At 38.7% G+C, this 19188-nt stretch overlaps 1 protein-coding gene across 2 annotated transcripts in view; it reads right to left on the reverse strand.

The window, feature by feature from the left end:
* Positions 1 to 9185: 9185 nt before the first annotated feature.
* Positions 9186 to 19188, reverse strand: part of ntrk2a (neurotrophic tyrosine kinase, receptor, type 2a) — a 71995-nt gene continuing 61992 nt past the window's right edge. For both annotated transcript variants that reach the window (XM_017696439.2, XM_017696438.2), the window contains 2 exons: positions 14230 to 14388; positions 9186 to 12272 (listed from right to left, as the gene is read on the reverse strand). In XM_017696439.2, the coding sequence (XP_017551928.1) occupies positions 12087 to 12272; positions 14230 to 14388 (345 nt within the window). In that variant the 3' untranslated portion in view covers positions 9186 to 12086. The remainder of the gene's footprint in view (positions 12273 to 14229; positions 14389 to 19188) is intronic.

A 19188-nucleotide genomic window follows, 5' to 3' on the forward strand; every position in this document is an offset into this window, starting at 1 on the left:
TAAATCAGAGCTACTATCTGGCCCATCAGAATCGAGCTGCCATTCAATGAGCATGAATGCCGAACAATATACACAACAACCCCCCACCCCTAAAGATTTATATTCACTCACAAATGCAGACACAATTCCATGTTAAAGTAGGGGAATCACCACTATGGGCTAGAATCCAGTCCTCTAGGACTCCAGCTGAACCCTCCTGCTTCACTCACACAAACACACATCACTGTAGTCTTTATGGATGAGTGAATTATTTAGTTGTCCAAGAAAGAGAGTTATTGACTGATTATCTGTATTCTGAATTATTAATATGCAGAGATGCCAGTTGAGGGGGGTGAAGGGCAGAATGTGTGTGTGTGTGTGTGGTGGGGGGGTTCGGCCTTGAGCAGTGGAGGGCTGAAGAGATGAATGCTGAGTAGAGTCGAGGCAGGAGGATGTGTAGAGGTCAGCTACAGGAAATGAAATCTGGTGCCATGGCCTGTGGATAAAAGGACAGGCTATATCCTTAACAGTAGTTACTATATTGACCATGGACACTGGATAGTTCTATAGAAAGAAAGGCCTACGCAGCTGTTTGACATTACCGAGAAGCTCAGGCTATGGGATATCATTACTGATAATATGGTCATTTCCAGAGAAATGATTATCTGACATAAACTGAGAGGGGTCATACTGGCCACATAGGAAAATGATGAATTGTTCATAAATGTGAAATGATATGATGTTTTACACCGACAGCATGCAGTTTCACATCTATGCCCAATGCCGACAGTTTGACAGGTGTGTTTAGGTAAAAGTTGGATTGACTTGAATTTTCAAGCGAATCCATTTCCATTTACTTACTATATCCATTACAATAAATTATATTTGAGTTCATGCTTTTGTGGTTGTTGGCTAAGAACCTGTGCCAATGGCTGCTGGATTTTCCACAGCAGTTCTGTGGAACACAGTGCTTTAGTCCTCAAGTTGTTTTTTTCTACATCCATCATTATTTCATTCTTTTCCTTGAGAAAAGCAGCTTTCTTTTAGCTTTTGTTCTAGTATATCAGAAGTAAAATACTGTAATTATAGGGTTGAAGTTTTACCAAAACATATCTTAGCCATGTTAGCATTTTGGGTCAACTGAATGAAAGCAGATGCTGAATAGTTTTGTAGCATTGTACAAATGAGGTTATGGTGATGAGAGCCTACTAGAAGCTGTTTATTGTTAGCGTTAGCGTTCTTGGTCAAAACATTCCCTCGTCTTTCACTTCAATGTCTATGCTGATAGAAGTTCCACTGCAGCTCTAATGGTAAGTGATGGTAACTCCAGACTTTTATGGAAGCTTATTACCACCAATGGAAATAACATGTAGCCAATTAGTAAGTCATAATAATCAGTAAGTTTTCCAGAATTATGACTTGCTGTCTCAGTGAGATTCTGCCTTATAATTATGACATAGTATCTCATAAGTATGACTTCATATCTCACACGACAGCATTTTATAATTATTACTTAGCATCTCATAATTATGACTTAATATCTCATAAGTAAGACATAGCATTTTATAATTATTACTTAGCATCTCATAATTGTGACTTAATATCTTATAAGTAAGACATAGCATTTTATAATTATTACTTAGCATCTTATAATTATGACTTAATATCTCATAAGTAAGACATAGCATTTTATAATTATTACTTAGCATCTCATAATTATGACTTAATATCTCATAAGTAAGACATAGCATTTTATAATTATTACTTAGCATCTCATAATTATGACTTAATATCTCATAAGTAAGACATAGCATTTTATAATTATTACTTAGCATCTCATAATTATGACTTAATATCTCATAAGTAAGACATAGCATTTTATAATTATTACTTAGCATCTCATAATTGTGACTTAATATCTTATAAGTAAGACATAGCATTTTATAATTATTACTTAGCATCTCATAATTATGACTTAATATCTCATAAGTAAGACATAGCATTTTATAATTATTACTTAGCATCTTATAATTGTGACTTAATATCTCATAAGTAAGCCTTTGTACCTTATAATTAGTATCAAGACTTACTATCTCAAAATGACTTACTATGTCAAAATTATGACTAACAATCTCATAATTATTGCTTACTATCTCAATTATGACTTTGCATCTCATAATTGTGACTCATAACAATGAGATTCAATCTCATAATTATAATCAGAACTATCCAGATAACAAGTGTGTATTGGTCTGCTGGCTTGATAAGGTTGACACTCCACTGACTGTTCGCCCCCATTGAACCACCCAGATTCCTGTCCTACATACAAGCTTCAACTAGTTTCTACTATATTATTATATTTATTATATGTTATTATATTTTAAATGCCCATAGCCTTATTTTGGAAAATGAACTAAGACAAATATTACAAACAACTGAAAAAAATAATGGCTGGGCCTAATGTAAAATGATTTTATGGAAAATGTCAGTGGAAAATAAGTAACTCTGCTTAACCAGCAGTGGGCCATTTGGAAAATGCTGAAAAAAACACCAGTGGACCGCCAGCTTTGCCATCAGCAGTCCAACAGTGCCCCCCCGTCCTTCTGTTATCAGGGTATCTCATAATTATGACTTAGTAAATCAGTCTCATACCTTGATGTCTCATAATTATGACTAACTTTCTCATAATTATGTCCTTCCATCTCATAATTAGGACTTAGTATAGTAGGATTCAGTCTCACAACCATGACTTAATATGTCATAATTATGACTTAGGGTCAATCTCATAATTATGACTTCTCATAATAATGACTCATAATTATGCATTGGTATCTCAAGACTGTCTCATAATTATGACTTAACATCTCATAGTCATGACTTAGTATAAAGAGATCCAATCTCTAAATTATGACTTAGTATTTCATAATAATAGTTTACTGTGTCATAATTCTGACTTATATTAAGACATTAAGACTCATAATTCTGATTTATAATTATAACTAAACTTCTCATAATTATGACTTATTTTCTCATAAGTTTGGAAAGTTTTCTCATTATTATGACTTACTAAATAGATTGTTTTTTCTCAGTGGTGGAAACAGGCCTCCATATGCTTTATCCTAGGTGGCTTTGCTAAGCTACTTTGACTAGTAATTCAGTAATAAGCTATTTCATTGAAGTAACTGCTTGAGAATGGTTTTAGGCTATTTTACCGCCTGTATTTATCGCACTCTAGATCTAAGGAAGTCATCACCTGAAGCTGCCTGCCAGCACCCATTTTCCCTCATAAACCTGACGCTAAACAGCAGTAAGTGTGGTCAGTCTGATGAATAGATGCTATATGCTAATAGCACTAATGCCCTCTAGGTGCTTTTTTCCTACACGAAAGCCCTGGAGTTGTAGCATTCAATCTTTATTTACTGCTCTACAGCATTACCACTGACCACAAGCTCCTCACTGCCCACAGCAGCGCCTGTAGTCCACTGCTGCCTCTGAGCTGCCGAGTTAAAAAACCCAGGCCAGCGATCCAGGATTTATCAGCAGTAAGAGCTGCTCCCTGCTGAAATTTTGATGAGACAGTCTCTTTTTTCAGTGGGGAAAGGCTTTTTATGGTCTCCTCCGCAGCTTCCTTTCAGCTCTTTCGTCCTCACCCACAAACACACTGACCTCGGTCACCTTCTGCGGTCACCACACATTTTGTTTTATGGTCTCCGTAAGACCTTGAATCACACTCCGGTTTTAGCATTTTAATGAGTGCTACGTGCTAATACGCTACTGCGGCTGCTGAAATCTCATTACCAGAGTGGAGAGCAGTGCTGCTTTTGAATTACAGACACACTCATTGACCACTTTATTAGGGACACACCTTTGTTTCTCGTTGTCCTCTCATTGTCCGGTTTATCAGTTCCATTTGACATACGGTTGAACTCTGTGGCTCTACAAGTACAGACTGTAGTCCATCTGTTTCTCTGCACACTTTGTTAGCCTTACTTTACTTAGTCTTTCATCATCAGCGGTCAGGACCCCTACAGGTAAGCATATATTACTGGCGCCCACAGCATTTCACATTTTGGCCACTAAAACAGTCTAAGGCCTGACCGGCCACTTGCCTTGTCCTTTGCATTAGTCTAGCATTTTATATTTTGCTGGAAAAAAAAACAACATAGACCAGAATGCATTTTGTGCTGGTCTGAACTGGTTTAAGCTGGACTGGTTCTGGTCTGGTGCTGGTTTTGCTGGTTGGCCAGCATACCAAAACACAATTGGTTTTGCTGGTGGTCAGCCTAATAACTTTCTTTGCTGCTGATCAGCACTCCAGCACCCAAAAACACATGTACCCCATTTTTCATTTTTATTTTTCTCATCATTTCAACACAGCAGCTGTCCTTTACCGGGTGAAAATTATGAAACTTTCATGATAAATGGACCTCTCAAAAACTCTCAAAATCACTTGGAATAAAAACTCTTTACATTAACTTAATTTTCTTAACTTGCAATGTTTGGCATCTTGCTATTTTGGAGGTACATGTTTTTCATTAGACAACGACGATATGATGCTCTAAACTGTTTTTCTAGCAGGGCACTTACAATGTTTGTGTTATTTACCAGGCATAATTCTTTTTTGCATAACCATCCAAACCTTTCTTTGTCCGTTTGATTAAAACAGGCTGTTTTTTGATACTGTGCCTTCAAAACTGACATATGCAAATTAACTCTGTTCTGGTTGGTTGTCTCCCAGTGACCGCAGGGATAGGCTCTGGCACCCCCCTGCAACCCTGAGGGAGAAACGGCTTAGAAAATGTGTGTGTGTGTGTGTGTGTGTGTGTGTGTTTGTGCATGTGTGCGTGTGTGTGTGTGTATGTGTGTGTGTGTGTGTGTGGTTGGCTGTCCTGTATTGTGCCTCAAAAAGCAACCTAGACTGAAATGCTCCTGATAACTTTAGCATGAATAGGCGGTGCTAAAGTGCTGCAGTTTGAATAGGTGTGTATATATATATATATATATATATATATATATATATATATATATCGCTGTATATATATATATATATATATATCGCTGTATATATCGCTGTACATATCGCTGTTGTCAGAAAAAAAACTTGCATCTCCAAAATGGTAACTTTACAGGGGAAAGAAAACTTTTAATGTATGTAATGGAACCAGACTTATTTCTAAGTCATTTTTTGCCCATTTCTGTTGGTCCGTTCATCATAAAATTTACACACAATGTAAAGAGCCACAGGCGTTTTCAAAAATGGAAATATGAGGTTTTGTCCTGACAACAGCAATATTTTTATTTATATATATGTAAGTGTGATGGTTTGTATGACATCACAAAGGCAGTGAACTGAAAACAGGCCTTAACTTTAACAATGTTTATCTAATATGTTAACCCACCACAGTCAACACAACCCTTACATCAGCCTTTAACCACCACGTTGGCTAATTTGATTGTGTGGTGATTGTGGAGGTCACCCCTGCCAAGCTGGTCCACTTGGCATCCCAGATGCTGGCTGAAGGTCACTAATATCACTCCTTAAAATAAGACGTTAAATAAAACAAGGTGCTAAATAAGACACCACTGAGTAGGGAGACCACCACGGTCACCCCAATGGCAATGTTCTTAGTATTAATGCAATGATTTTAATAATATACATTTTTCAAAGCAATACCTACAGGACCACCACAGAGCAGTTATGTTTTGAGTGGTGGATCATTCTCAGCACTGCTGTGATACTAGTGTGGAATACAGCTGTATTTTTTTTTATACACTGTGTCCATTCACTGTCCACTCTATTAGACCCATCTACTTTGTTGGTCCACCTTGTAGGTGTAAAGTCAGAGACAATAGCTCATCTGTTCACAGTTTGTGTTGGTCATCCTCTAGTCCTTCATCAGTGGTCACAGGACGCTGTCGGCTGGATGTTTCTGAACTATTCTCAGTCCAGCAGTGACACTGAGGTGTTTAAAAACTCCAGCAGCACTGCTGTGTCTGATCCACTCAGACCAGCACAACACACACTAACACACCACATCAGTGTCATTGCAGTGCTGAGAATGATCCACCACCTGCTCTGTGAGGGTCCTGTGGGGGTCCTCACAATTGATGAATGGGGTAACAGATCATGCAGAGAAACAGATGGACAACAGTCTGTAAGTGTAGAACCACAAAGGCTGCCTACAGTGCTGCGCAAAAGTCAGAGACCACCTGTCATTTAGTAAGACTTCCAGACAAAACAGCCCTTAAGTACGTCATTCATTTAAATATAATATTACATTTCATAGGATTTACTGAGTCTATTCTTTATTACAGCCTCCATTCTTTCAGTTTTTTTTCCAAGAAAGCTGCAGGGACACTTTTCTAAACCTCTAAAGTTCAGTACTGCAAGTTTCCTTCTTCTCACCATTCAAATAAACACATTTAGCTGTGTTGAGGTCTGGACTCTGGGCTGGTCGGTCCATTGTTCTGAGAACACCAGCAGCTTCTTTGATTCTCAAATTCTACTTTTTTTGTCTTTTCCTTTTCTCAGTGGGGGCTTCTTGACGGCTACACGTCCTTTCAGCCTCACAGTGTTGAGTTGTCATCTCACAGTTGCCTTCTCACCTTTTCTCCTTTCTCTCAAAGATGCAAGTTGATGGTGTCCGCTTTGAGGGGTTCTACCAGGTCATGCCTTTTTTTGAAGTCCTGTTTTTGCTCTTTTGACTCTCCTTTCTAATACAAGTGGATTATCTTTTGTCTAATCTCCTCAGAAATATCTCCTGAACAATGGATGTTTTCTACTGAGTGGCTGTTTTGAGTATAAGTGAAACAGAGAAGGTGGTCTGTGAGTTTTACACAGTACTGTACATAATAAGTGGACCTGATAAAATGGACAAGGATTGAAGAGAAGTTAGATGTACCTAATAAAGTGGTCAGTGAGTGTCTATATTCACTTACACACACACACACACACACACACACACACACGCTTACAAACTCCACAGAGGATTCTGCTCTGCATTGAGTGAAAACAACTGGGACTACACTGAGGGTCATTGGCTGTGTTTTTAAAAGCATTTAGCCCTCTGGCAATTACTTAGGGCTTAATGTACAGTGTCAAAACAACCGTATTGATCCTCTGATTGATCAGTACACTCATTCTTTTTCTCCCTCCTCTCCATGTTCTACATATCTTGTACATTGTGTGCAGTGATTTATACAATGCAATTATACTACATGCTGCATTTTTCATTTTCAGCAGCCCATTACTGTTATTGCCAATTACTATGTATCAGGGATGCACCAGTACAGTTTTTTTCACAACTTATGGAGTCTAAGACCACAGATACTGAATCTGAAATGCTTAATTTTCAGCCTATATTTCATTAATGATAAGGATATATAAGCTATGCATGTGAACGTCAGGAGTGTAACAACCACCTTATTATATTGTTCAATACCCTCTCAATTCAACAAGCACAAGCATTAAAGAGTACATTTAAAGACTGGGGCAAATTAAATACTCAGTTGAATTCTAATAATGGTGCATGAAATATGATCAAAAATAAGCCCACATGCAGAGAAACCCTTCTGAAAATAATACTTGCCTTCTCCAAATCGAGAACAGGGGGGAAACTGCCCTTGCAAGGGTATGTCAGCTTGAGTTTGTGGAGTTTTAATGAGTTTCCTGAAAAATTCCTACTTTAAAATGACTAAAATAAGTTATAGTCATATAAAGGAAGTTGATGAATCCTCTCACCAAGGACAGGCCTTGTTTGTGTAAGGCAGTTTGGACACTGGAATGCACCTGGAGCTTGGAGAGGCCAGCAAAATTGCTTACATAGTAAAAGACGAAGGCAAGCTTACCCTCGAGGAGCGAAGTAAGCTGAGAAGAACCGGCAAAAAAACGGGTCTTGAGACAAATTAATAAAGTAAGTGTCAAAATGATTGCCTGGAAAGTTTTAAAAAAAATAGATCCCAGGGATGGTTGGAGATACATTTCCAAGGAAAGTGTCAAATTAAATAACAGGAACCAAAAGTGATTCAAAGTTATGTTATAAGAGATGGGCGGGGTGATGAGCTCACCCCGAAATAGGATATAAAGAAGGATGCTTTGTGATGATCTTTGCATGTGTGGTTGTCCAGGAACCATCTTGCCACCTGAAGCTCAATAAATGAAGAGGGCCTTTTCCTCCCTTCTTTTATTTTTGGTTGAATACTCTTGTTTTTATTTTTGAAAGTGATTTGACAATAATTAGAACAAAACCACAGTACAGTAGAGTCTTACTATTTAAACCTCACGTGTCGGGGCTTTGGACAAGGAGAAAATAGCTCTTGGTCACGACGGGCTAAAACATTACGGTGTGGGTATTTTGTACTTTTATAGATGTTAAATGTTCAAATAAACTTAAAATGGATTCATTAACATGTTAACATAGGCCTGCTTTTCAGGCAATCCTCATTTTTGCTGTATCAAAATACTTATCAAATCAAGATGCTCTCATATCACATTTGTCCGAACCCAAACTGACCCACTTCATCAGGGTTTAAGTCCAAAAATGACCAGAGCCCAATATAATTCTGTCTGAAACTGACCATCTTCACCCCAAGTGCTGAATAAAAGCTGATAAGACTGCGCTGCCTAAATTACCACATAGCAACTATAACAGCCATCATTAAGTCATGAATAAAAGTAATCTATAAAATGAGGTGATATACAAAATGTTTCAAACGTTCAACCGTTTCATTTCCAGTTTAATGAATGCATTCATCAAGCAATGCTTTAGAGCATTCTAACCATTTTTAGTGTGGGCTTGGTGGACCTCAGTGCTAAATTCTTACGTGACTCCAGCACACTGGGAACTGTTTGAACACATCTCAAGTGAATTCTTAAGACCTGACGTCCAAACCTGATCAAACCTGACAGAACTGGACCAAACCCGACGTAAGCAGTTGAGTCCCGTCAGATTCAGGCACGTTTCAAGCTCTAGTGGACTTTACGTCAGTGTGTTTCACTCCACATCATCTGTTTTGGCATGCTTTCAGTCAGCAGTCAATAGCACGTAAAAACAAAGCTGTAAATCCAGCTGTTATGTGGCCTTAAGTCAATAAGCCCCAACCATGTAATTTAGGCCTACTGAACGTACTCGTATTGACTGTCCTATAAAGCCAGAGCTGTAAACTATTCACGGTGACTTACAAAATATACACACGTACACACGAGCTAACATGGTAAGACATGACACATTTATTAAATACAATGTATCACAAGTGCCCCAACGTCATTGAGAGCATCTGATCATACAGATACACGTATTGCAACACTGATGTTCCGTGTCAATAGGGTTTTTGTTTGAGTGTGTCACCGCGTATAATATAAAGAGACCTGCTAAAATAAGAGACATTTCATTCTCTCCACACTTTATGTACTCTTAGGAACTCCTCTTTTACATCCTTAACCACTGTCTCATCCATAAAGCACTGTTTTCCATGAGGCCTGGACAGGTGAAGGCAATATGGCAGCAGTTTCCTCTAATCTGCTGTCGTCTATCCAGTCAGCCGCGTCAACAACACTAATGATGAGGCATTCAGAAGATACGTCCTCAGGGCTGGAGAGTACGAGGCCCACAGCTTGCTGCCAGATGGCCTGAGTATGGACAGTGGAGTAGCTTTTAGACACTTAGAGGAGAAAGACTAGAGGAGAATGGCCTAAAAGATCCAGGTGGTTGATTGATATGTACTCACAGTTTTCTGTTCCAATATAGAAGAGAAACATTGAGTTTAACATAAGGCATAACTGTCGTCCTTTTATCTTCATACATTACCTGCTTCAATGGTCTTTTCACTCAGGACATGCCTGGAGGAAAAGACTGACCACAAATGCTAACATGGCTAAAACTCTGAGGTCAAACTTTTGAACCAAAACACCAACCGTTGAGGTATTTCTGGCCAAATGTTTGAGCAAAAATGGTACCAGTTTTGCAACCATATGCATTTTTGGTCAACTGAATGAAAACCGATATTCAACAGTTTGCATTAAATAAATGAGGTCATGCTAACGACCCTACTGGAAGTCATTCATTGTTAGCAGGGTTAACATTTTTGGTCAAATGACTCCTTTCAAGCTAACTTCCAGTTTTCGCTCGTACCGTCCAGCACAGGACAGCACAGTTCATACATTCACTCTGATCAATACACAAAATAATCTATAGACAGAAACCTCAACAAAATACAAAAGTGCATCCAGTTTTGGTGGAATTCCACAATTTTTACTAAATTTCTATATAAGAGATGTCATTTAGAGTGGTTTGATGTAAAACGGTTCACCGTTTGCCGTGGTGGTGATATGAACCAGGAGTCGCAATGTCTACAATGCAAATGTAGCCAGTTTTTTGTCAACCTCCATGTGTCTCCTGAGTTTTCATTTGTAATGTTAATGTTAAAATAGTGATAAATCTGAAGAAACTGTTTTCTTTTGGAACTATTTTGCCTTCTAACGCCCTGCATGTACCTCCATGCCGTGAATATTTTTTTTTTTTTTTTGGTAAAAATGCTGTTTAAGCCAAACTCTTCATATTCATAACCAATAACTCTCTGTGACGGATTGTCTTTAGCATTAAACTCTTCGGACGTCTGGTTCCTATCACCATCTCCATATCAAATCACTCTGAATGACTTTGTTAACTTAAATCATCGGAATTCCCCCTTAAATAAGTAAATAAATACATACATAAAGGGAACAAAATCTTCTCAAACATAGAAACAACTGACAAAAGCTAATTTTACACAATTTTACACATCTTTAGTGACTTACACCACAGTCTGACTATAACTGTGTTCATGTGTAGGTGCGCACATTTATATCAACTGACTCGGATAACTAAGCAGGGTTGGAAAAAATGCGGAAAAGGAGAATTTATGTGCCTAAGTCTCAAAAGTTCTTTGTTACTTTATCTGGTTACTGTTATTATTAAAAAGTGCATTGCTGAAGGGAGAGTTTGTGGATACAATAAATAAAACTGTTAAACAGGATGTGTTTTGGAAAATCATTTCAGACTCCCATTTTCCATCCTTTTTCTTCATTTTGTCCCTTTTTTCTCTCCTCTGCATTCCATATGGGTCTTTGGGGAATAGGTGCTAATAGCAGACATTAGTACTGTAATGAAATATATATTACACCATAACAGCTGCGTAACCCCTGGCTTGAGCACTACATCACTGCCTCAACTGAATGGTAAATCAGAAGAGAGAGAGAGGGAGGGAGGGAGGGAGAGGGAAAGAGAGAGAGAGAGAGAGAGAGAGAGAGAGAGAGAGAGAGAGAGAGAGAAGCAGGCCATAATTTAGCCTACCCCATCATAATCAGCCACTCAGGGTAATTGGGCTCCTGTCCTAAATGCGCACTAACAGTATTGAAACATGGGCATGGCCTCGTCTCAAATGACTCAATATCCCCTTCAGTAGTGCGCTATTAGGAACACGGCTGCCTTGAAGGCTTCTGGTGCTGGAGTGAGCGGGCTTGCCATTTGCCACATGACATTTGGTCAACAGCTAATGCGTACAGTTCCATTAAAGTCTCTAAAATGTGAAACCCTATTCGTCCCATTCTTTTCCTCAAAAGTCTGCTTTGTTTGTTTTTACGTATGTGCATGGGCAGAAAGGGAAAAGGCAGGATGAGGTGGAGGAATGAAGGACCACACTCCTCCGTTGCTCACAGTTATGGTACATATTATACAGTTCCTTTTTTTCCAGTTCCGGAGGATGGACAGTGCTGTTCCTGAAGTCCTGGAGAAAGTATGCGCTTCAAGACCAGACAATATTTACAGCGACACTGCGACTGCACAGCGAGTATCTGTTCCATCCAAGTAAAGAAGTGATCTGATAGCGCAAAAAAAAAAAAAAAAAAACCTCCATAAATGTCATTTTTCAGCATCGTATTTCACTTCCTGCTCCTAATACTGATTAGATGAGGCTCCTGCTGTCTAGCACGCTACAAATTTAGAATGACAGGAGCAGGACAGGAGTGAAGGGGGGGAACAGGAGAGAAAAAGAGAGGGACAGGGGTAACAGAGGCAGTTTTGGGATCCACGCACACACATAGACACACACATACAGGCACACTGCCTCTCTCAGCCCAGGATGTCCAGGTAGACGGGCGAGGCCTTGGCCAGGTTGAGCAGCAGGTTGTGGATCTCTTTGATGTTGAGGCGAGTGTGAGGCTCTCGCTGCCAGCAGCCCAGCATCAGGTCATACACCTCCTTGGGGCAGGTACGCGGCCGCTGCAGTACGCGACCCTGAGTGATGCACTCAATTACCTGCAGGTGGTGAAAGAGCATGCAATCAGAAAGCAGGCGTAAGAAAGAGATATGATGGACAGTTACATGATTGGTGCCAAAAAATTTAGCATCATAAAATCATTTAGCATTCAGAACAAAGCCTTGTATCTGTTACCATTTAAATTGTGTTAACATGTCACATTATTAAATCTATTATATTAAATATTATTATTTCATATATTAAATGGAGCCATAAAATGCTTTAGAATTACTTGGAAAAAACTTGTTCCATTATCTTCCACTCAAAATTAAAGCTACTCTGCGTTTGTATTTAGAGACCTCTCTGGTGGAAATGTGGAATTGCATGCAATGTGCAGAAGAACATATTGCTGCTGCTGGAACAAAACCTCCATTTTTGTCGTTTTTCAGTTTTTGACATAATTTGAAAATGCCTGGTGCCCTTTACATTGTGGGTAATTTTTATGATGATTGGACCAAAGCAAACGGACCAAAAAGACTTAGAAAAATGACTGGTTCTATTGATGTACATTAAAAGTAAAGTATGCTTTTTTCTTCTCCTGTAAAGTGACTATTTTGGCGATACAAGCTTTTCTTCCGACAACAACGATATTGTAACGTAAGTTGTGCTTCAGGCCACATCATACGACTCCTTCCCTCCAGTGGATGGAGTGTTGGAAGAGAACTCAATCAAAATTTGGTGAAGGACATGTTTTCCAAGGACATGAGTGAATTATCTACAATTGTCATCACATCTCCATCAGTATAATGTTGATTTAGCATCTGAGATCGAAACTTAGTGTCAGACCTTCTTTTTGAGCCTGTGGATGTGATAGCAATATGTAAAAAATCTGCCATTTCTTATGACTATTTCAGGATTTACAGGGTGACTCGCAGCAGCACATGCACACCGTATTTCTGTGTGCTTTTCTCCTTCTGACTCTTTCAAGAAAATTTACATAGTGCAGCTTTAAGAACATTTTTTTCCTTCTCCTGAAAAGTGACCATTTTGGACATATGAGGTTTTGACATGATAATGGTGATATGGTATTACTTGTAGGTCCTAATGCTCAAGTTTAAGTCTTAATAGTATTTTAAACCCTGACAAAAAAAAAGTTAATTCTGATGTAACATCCAAAAATAACTAGCTAGTTAAGACAAAAATCACTTATGTCTAGTTCTAGAACTTCAGATTGCATGAATCACTGCAGAACCCAATATTTAAATATGTCACCACAACAGAAACGAACAGTGTGAATCTGAACAGAAAACACTCTCATGGTTAGAAAAACAAAAATATAAAATGTATCTAAACCTACCCTTCAGCAAGAGAATAAGATTTTATAACATTCTTTTGATTATTTATACAATTTTAGAACAATCAACAACAGAAAAAATGAAAGAGGGAGTTAACAGAACTAAAATGGCAAATAATGATGCATAGCTCTATTCATAATATAATTCATTATTTATAATTTATTTATGCTTTAGTCTGCCCTGCGATGGACTGGCGACCTGTCCAGGGTGTATCCTGCCTTCCACCCGAAGACCGCTGGGATAGGCTCCAGCACCCACCCGCGACCCTGATGGAGAAGCGGCTTGGAAAATGTGTGTGTATTTATGTTTTAACAGTATTTATATTATTTAAAAGTGTGAACATGTGCAAAAATTGAGAACAGACCATCAGTCACAGTCAGTCAACTAAAAAAATGGAATCTAGAATTATAAACATATAATTATTTCAAGCAATATTATGGATTATCATAATTACTAAATCTTTAAAATCTGTACTGTTATCAGCACAAAATTTTGGTCAGGCCCTAAAACTAATCCTAATGGGAATGTTCTCTGTGCAGCATATAACACAGCACTCAGTACGGTACAGCACAGATAACGAATTCTGAACAGTCCACTCAACAGAGTGCTAATGCCTGTAGAGTTAGTGTGAGTGTAAGTGTGAGTGTGTGTGTGTGTGTACCTCATTGTTGGAGAGCTGATACCAGGGCTGTTTCCCGTAGGTGAATATTTCCCAGAGCACCACTCCCAGACTCCAGACATCGCTCTCGGTAGTAAACTTCCTGTACATGATGCTTTCTGGAGGCATCCAACGGATTGGCAACATAGTGTGACCGCCCACCTTTCAAAGGCAATTTCAGAAGAGCAAAATGTCAAAAATACAGAATACATTTGCTAAATAAATAAACAATAATAATAATAATACATCAAAACAAAAACTAATCTTGTTCTTCAGGATCAGAATTTTCCTTAAAACATTTTAATGCTGTTTCTGTTTGCCGGACGGATAAAATGGGTAAACGGGTAAAGTGGCAGAAATATATTATTATATGAACAGGTTGTGTTATCACATGACCTGACAGACTAGTCTGAACGTTAATCACTGTATATTTTTAAAATGGCCTAAAAGAAAAACTTTTTGCTTGGCAATTTAACCTTCTACAGTTTAAAACTGGGGAGACGCAGCACAAGCAGCAAATCTGAGCGGCTCTTCAGCTGCGTAACAAAAAAGCAGCATTTATCAGTCTGCATTTCAGTTTTCTTATAATAGATAATGAGCAAATGTCTTTATTAACTTGCAGATTAGAACATGTATGTCTGTGTGTCTGTCCTGTGATGGACTGGCGACCTGCCCAGGGTGCTTCCTGCCTTCCACCCAATGAGTGCTAGGATTGGCTCCAACACCTTCCATGACCCTGAAGGATATGTGACTTAAAAAACTTTGTTTAGTATAAACACGATTTTCTACTTCTAAATGATCAAGTGTAGTTAGACTTTTGAGTACAGCTATTAACGCACCTGAGCTATCATTAGCCAAGCTGCTACATTTAAACAACAACACTATTTCCTTCAACTGCAACAGCTACATTAAAGCTGTCTTTTCCCCATCATCACAGGATTTTTGGAGCACTCTGGATTCATGTTTTTACTGGAGATTATGTCTGGCAGGATTTTTCATATTTTTTATTTTCATTTAATTAAATTTTTTTTTTACTCAATTTTCTCCCCAATTTAGTCGTCTCCAACTCCCACCAGTTAGGACTTCCTCAATCACATGATACTTAACACTAGGAGGTAGAAGGCTAGCACAGGCTTCCTCCGAGACTGAACGCGCTCGGAGAAAAGCGCCAACTACCAGATCTGTTACGTCAGCTAACAGATGAGCATCCTACCCACCCAGAGAGTGAGGCCAATTGTGCTTTCTTGGACTCCCAGCCATGGATGGCTGTAGCATCACCAGGGATTGAACTCGCGATCTCCTGATAGGGCCAACACTTAGACGGTTGTGCCACTCAGGAGCCCCCTGGCAGGATTTTATTTTGCCAAAGTTTTTAAGATCAAAGATCAAATACCAGTGTTCAGCAGCTATCGGAAATCCTATTCAGGATATTCATGCACTTCCAAAACGCAACAACCACCAAAAGTATTTTGCAAAGATCTTTTCTTGTTTTGGCTTTTGCAGCAGGATGTAGTCTAAAAACGTGCATTTGAAATGGTAAATTGACCACTGAGAAAAGTAGACTGTACATTCTTTTCTTCACCATTCTGGAACTATAGTACAGCTGGAACAGCATATACAATGCACAATGAAGACCAAATAATCATTAAGGCCTTTGTTTTGAAGTCATTTCCAACTTTTTCTCTTTGTATTTATCAACAAAAACATTACCCAAATGTGTAAGACTTTGAAGATAAAATTCCATTGTATTTACAAAGCTGGAGCTGAAGTAATACAGCAACTTTCTGAACGTTGTCGGCTCCAGGGGAATTGGACTGACCTAAGCCTCAACCCCAAAAAACCCATCGCTTCATTTATTAGCTTTTCCATAATGCGCTTGCACTGAAATATTAATCACGTATTTGTAGTGTAGTATGTGGATTAGCCTCATATTAATTGTTTTAACATACTGGGCTCATCAAATATTAAGGGCCAAAGCTTTTAGGCTTCTTCATCAGTCCCACAGAGCCTAGAGACTCTATTGAGTGGGAGAATCTCCAAAAAAGTAGTCTGCTAGACCACTACGATGAGGAAGCTCAGTGTCTCCCTGTCTGACACACTCATACAATCATAAAGATACCTGCCAAGGCTTTTACTGTTGTGGACTGGGGTTATAGACCTTCACAACACTGTGGATTGGCATGGAGGTTTTGTAAGACACTTCTCTATAAAGGTCAGCTGACCATACAGCAACTGGCCAATTTATGAGAAAAGCAAACTTGACAACCACCCTTTACCCCGCTAGCCAGTTTTTGACCACATGTCCACTGTTGACCAATATTATTTTTGGGCAGAGAATCAAAAACTGACCACTGAGATGAGTAAGACTGGCTTAACACAGCAGCAAAACCTTCATGCACATTTAGCTGCTTGACACACAAAACTAAATTCCACTTGATTTGGATACTATAAAGCCTCCTGCAACTCACTTGCAACTCATTTGAGACACAGTCATCTCAACTTCTTGAAGCAAGTTTCATGAAACAGCCAATAATAACAGTGCAGATGACTTTATGTAGAGAGAGCTGTACGATGTATTATTGTATTGTATTGTTATTGTATTGCATTGAATGGCACAGATTTGACATGTATTGCATTGAATGGCACAGAGTTCTGCGTTCAGCTCTGGTTCTTTTTCTCTTGGTGTCTGCAGTGACATATTTGTTTCTAGCAGTATCTGAGCTCAGTACCGTCTCTTTCTCTAAGCTATTGGTAACTAGAAAAGATACTTTCTCCAGACAGACAAAGCACTTCTTGTAAGTCGCTCTGGATAAGAGCGTCTGCTAAATGCTGTAAATGTAAATGTATTATAAATATGAACTGTTCATCTGGCTAATAGTGGACTGTTTGTCATTGTACTGCATGAAACTAGTTGCATGAAAGTGTCACCATGTAAAACCAGTCAAAAACTGTACTTCGATGGAAAAGCTACGTTATCTCTACAGGTATAATGATGTATATATTTTTATAGGTTCGATTTTATATATTTTTTTGATACTGAGGTCAAGGTTCAATTACATTCAACATTCAATATCAATCTTTTTTTTTCTCTTTTTCAACACTACGAATCTTTACCCCCTTACTAGCTGTACACCAGCAAGGTGGAGCTTCTAATTATTTATTAGGGGTTTCTAATAACGAGGTCATTGAATGTATAATTCATGCAGTCAGAAATGCTAAATCCGATAATAATGAATGATGGCTAGTTGGGACCGGTATGCATTATGCAAATGAGTTCTTGCTAACCATCTCCATTAGCTTCTGTTTATAACTAGCTATGTTAGCCATTATGAATGATGTGATGACTTCCTCTTCTACATTTATAACAGATGGAGTACAGTTTTTCACTATTACACTGTAAGGTAAGGATTTCTAACAAACTATGTTTATATGCGAACCAAGTGAAGTGCATGATTCATCAAATGAACACTGCCTCTTCCATTTGTCTTGGCTGGGACAGCTATCAGCTAACATTGGTGACTATGCAGACTCAGCATGTGTCCTCCAGCATTTAAGCCCTGCATTTACAAATCCATTGCTCAGCTTTTAAGGCTTCATGAGGTTTATGAAGTTTGATAACCACCATGCTGAATGGCTGCTGCATGCTTGTCATTCTCAGGATGTTAGTAACAAGAGCTTATAGAGATTCATGGTGTCAGTGGTGGTGTTTTATAATGCTTCATAAACTCACACAAATCTATGAAGTTTCATAAGGTCAGCAACAGTGATCTACAAGGCTCCATAAAAATGTCATTCAGCGCCAGATTCCTGCATTACACAACCGGCTTTCACAACCAGGCTCCGCCCCTCGGCCGCTGGCTTTTCACAGCAGCTGTTTCTATGGAAACTGATGTTCTATAGGGCTAATCAATTCTGCGCCTGAGGCTGTAACACACACACACACACACACACACACACTCTTCTGACTTGCATTACAATCACAAAAGGGTCCGGGTTCGGCTCTTGACTCATGAGCTGGAGCGCTTGATCACGTGATCGGCCCCTAGAAATGCCTGAACTTCAGTAAACTTACTGGTGAGGCGTCACTACTGCTGCTTTAAAGGGCCCATACTCGACATTTTCTTTTCAAAATTTTATCTCTGAATTCCACTTGTAATATTTGTGTGGCTTTATACATCACATTTTTAGGTAGTTTATGTTACTGTGCCTTTAAGATGGGTATATGCTAATGACCCCTCTTCTGAATGGCGGTCCTGTGTTGCACGACATTCAAACAGTGGTCTGGGCTAAAATGTATAGAACAAACTGTTCAGGTTGGACTGAATTCTCAGAGATGTTAAACTTCAGTCTCTCTTCAAATCCTGGAAGGCTGCAATAATCGAGTTGCTTCCTGACAGCCTGGAAGAGCACAACATTTGAATGTTTTCCCCTTTTCTTCCAGTCCAATAAGTCTACTACAGATTGTGTTAGTAACAGCACTCTGCATCACTTCAACATGGACAGACAGGGCTAAACTGATGCATGCTGTTAATGTGTTCATGGTTGAGGCTTCACACCCATTTCTACCACAGAAAAAAAACATTCAGTAGGTCAGGTAATAATAAGAACGTTTCCCATAATTATGACTTCATATCTTCTAATTGTTACTGAGTATCAGATAATTATGGCTTCCTCTGAATTATGTGATCCTGTCTTATAATTATGACTTATCATAATTAGAATTTTTATCTAACAAAACTGACTTACTACATTATAATTCTAACTTACAATGTCATCATTGTGACTTAGTATCTCATAATTCTGACTTAATAGTTCATACTAACTTACCGTGTCACAATTATGAGTTGCTGTCTCAAAACTGCAACTTTGTATCTCAGCTATGACTTAGTAACTCATTATGAGAAAATGTAATCATTATTATGAGATATTAAGTCATAATTAAGAGAAACGTTCTCAAATGTT

The sequence above is a fragment of the Pygocentrus nattereri genome, chromosome 29 (genome assembly GCF_015220715.1).
Source record: "Pygocentrus nattereri isolate fPygNat1 chromosome 29, fPygNat1.pri, whole genome shotgun sequence".
NCBI lineage: Eukaryota > Metazoa > Chordata > Actinopteri > Characiformes > Serrasalmidae > Pygocentrus > Pygocentrus nattereri.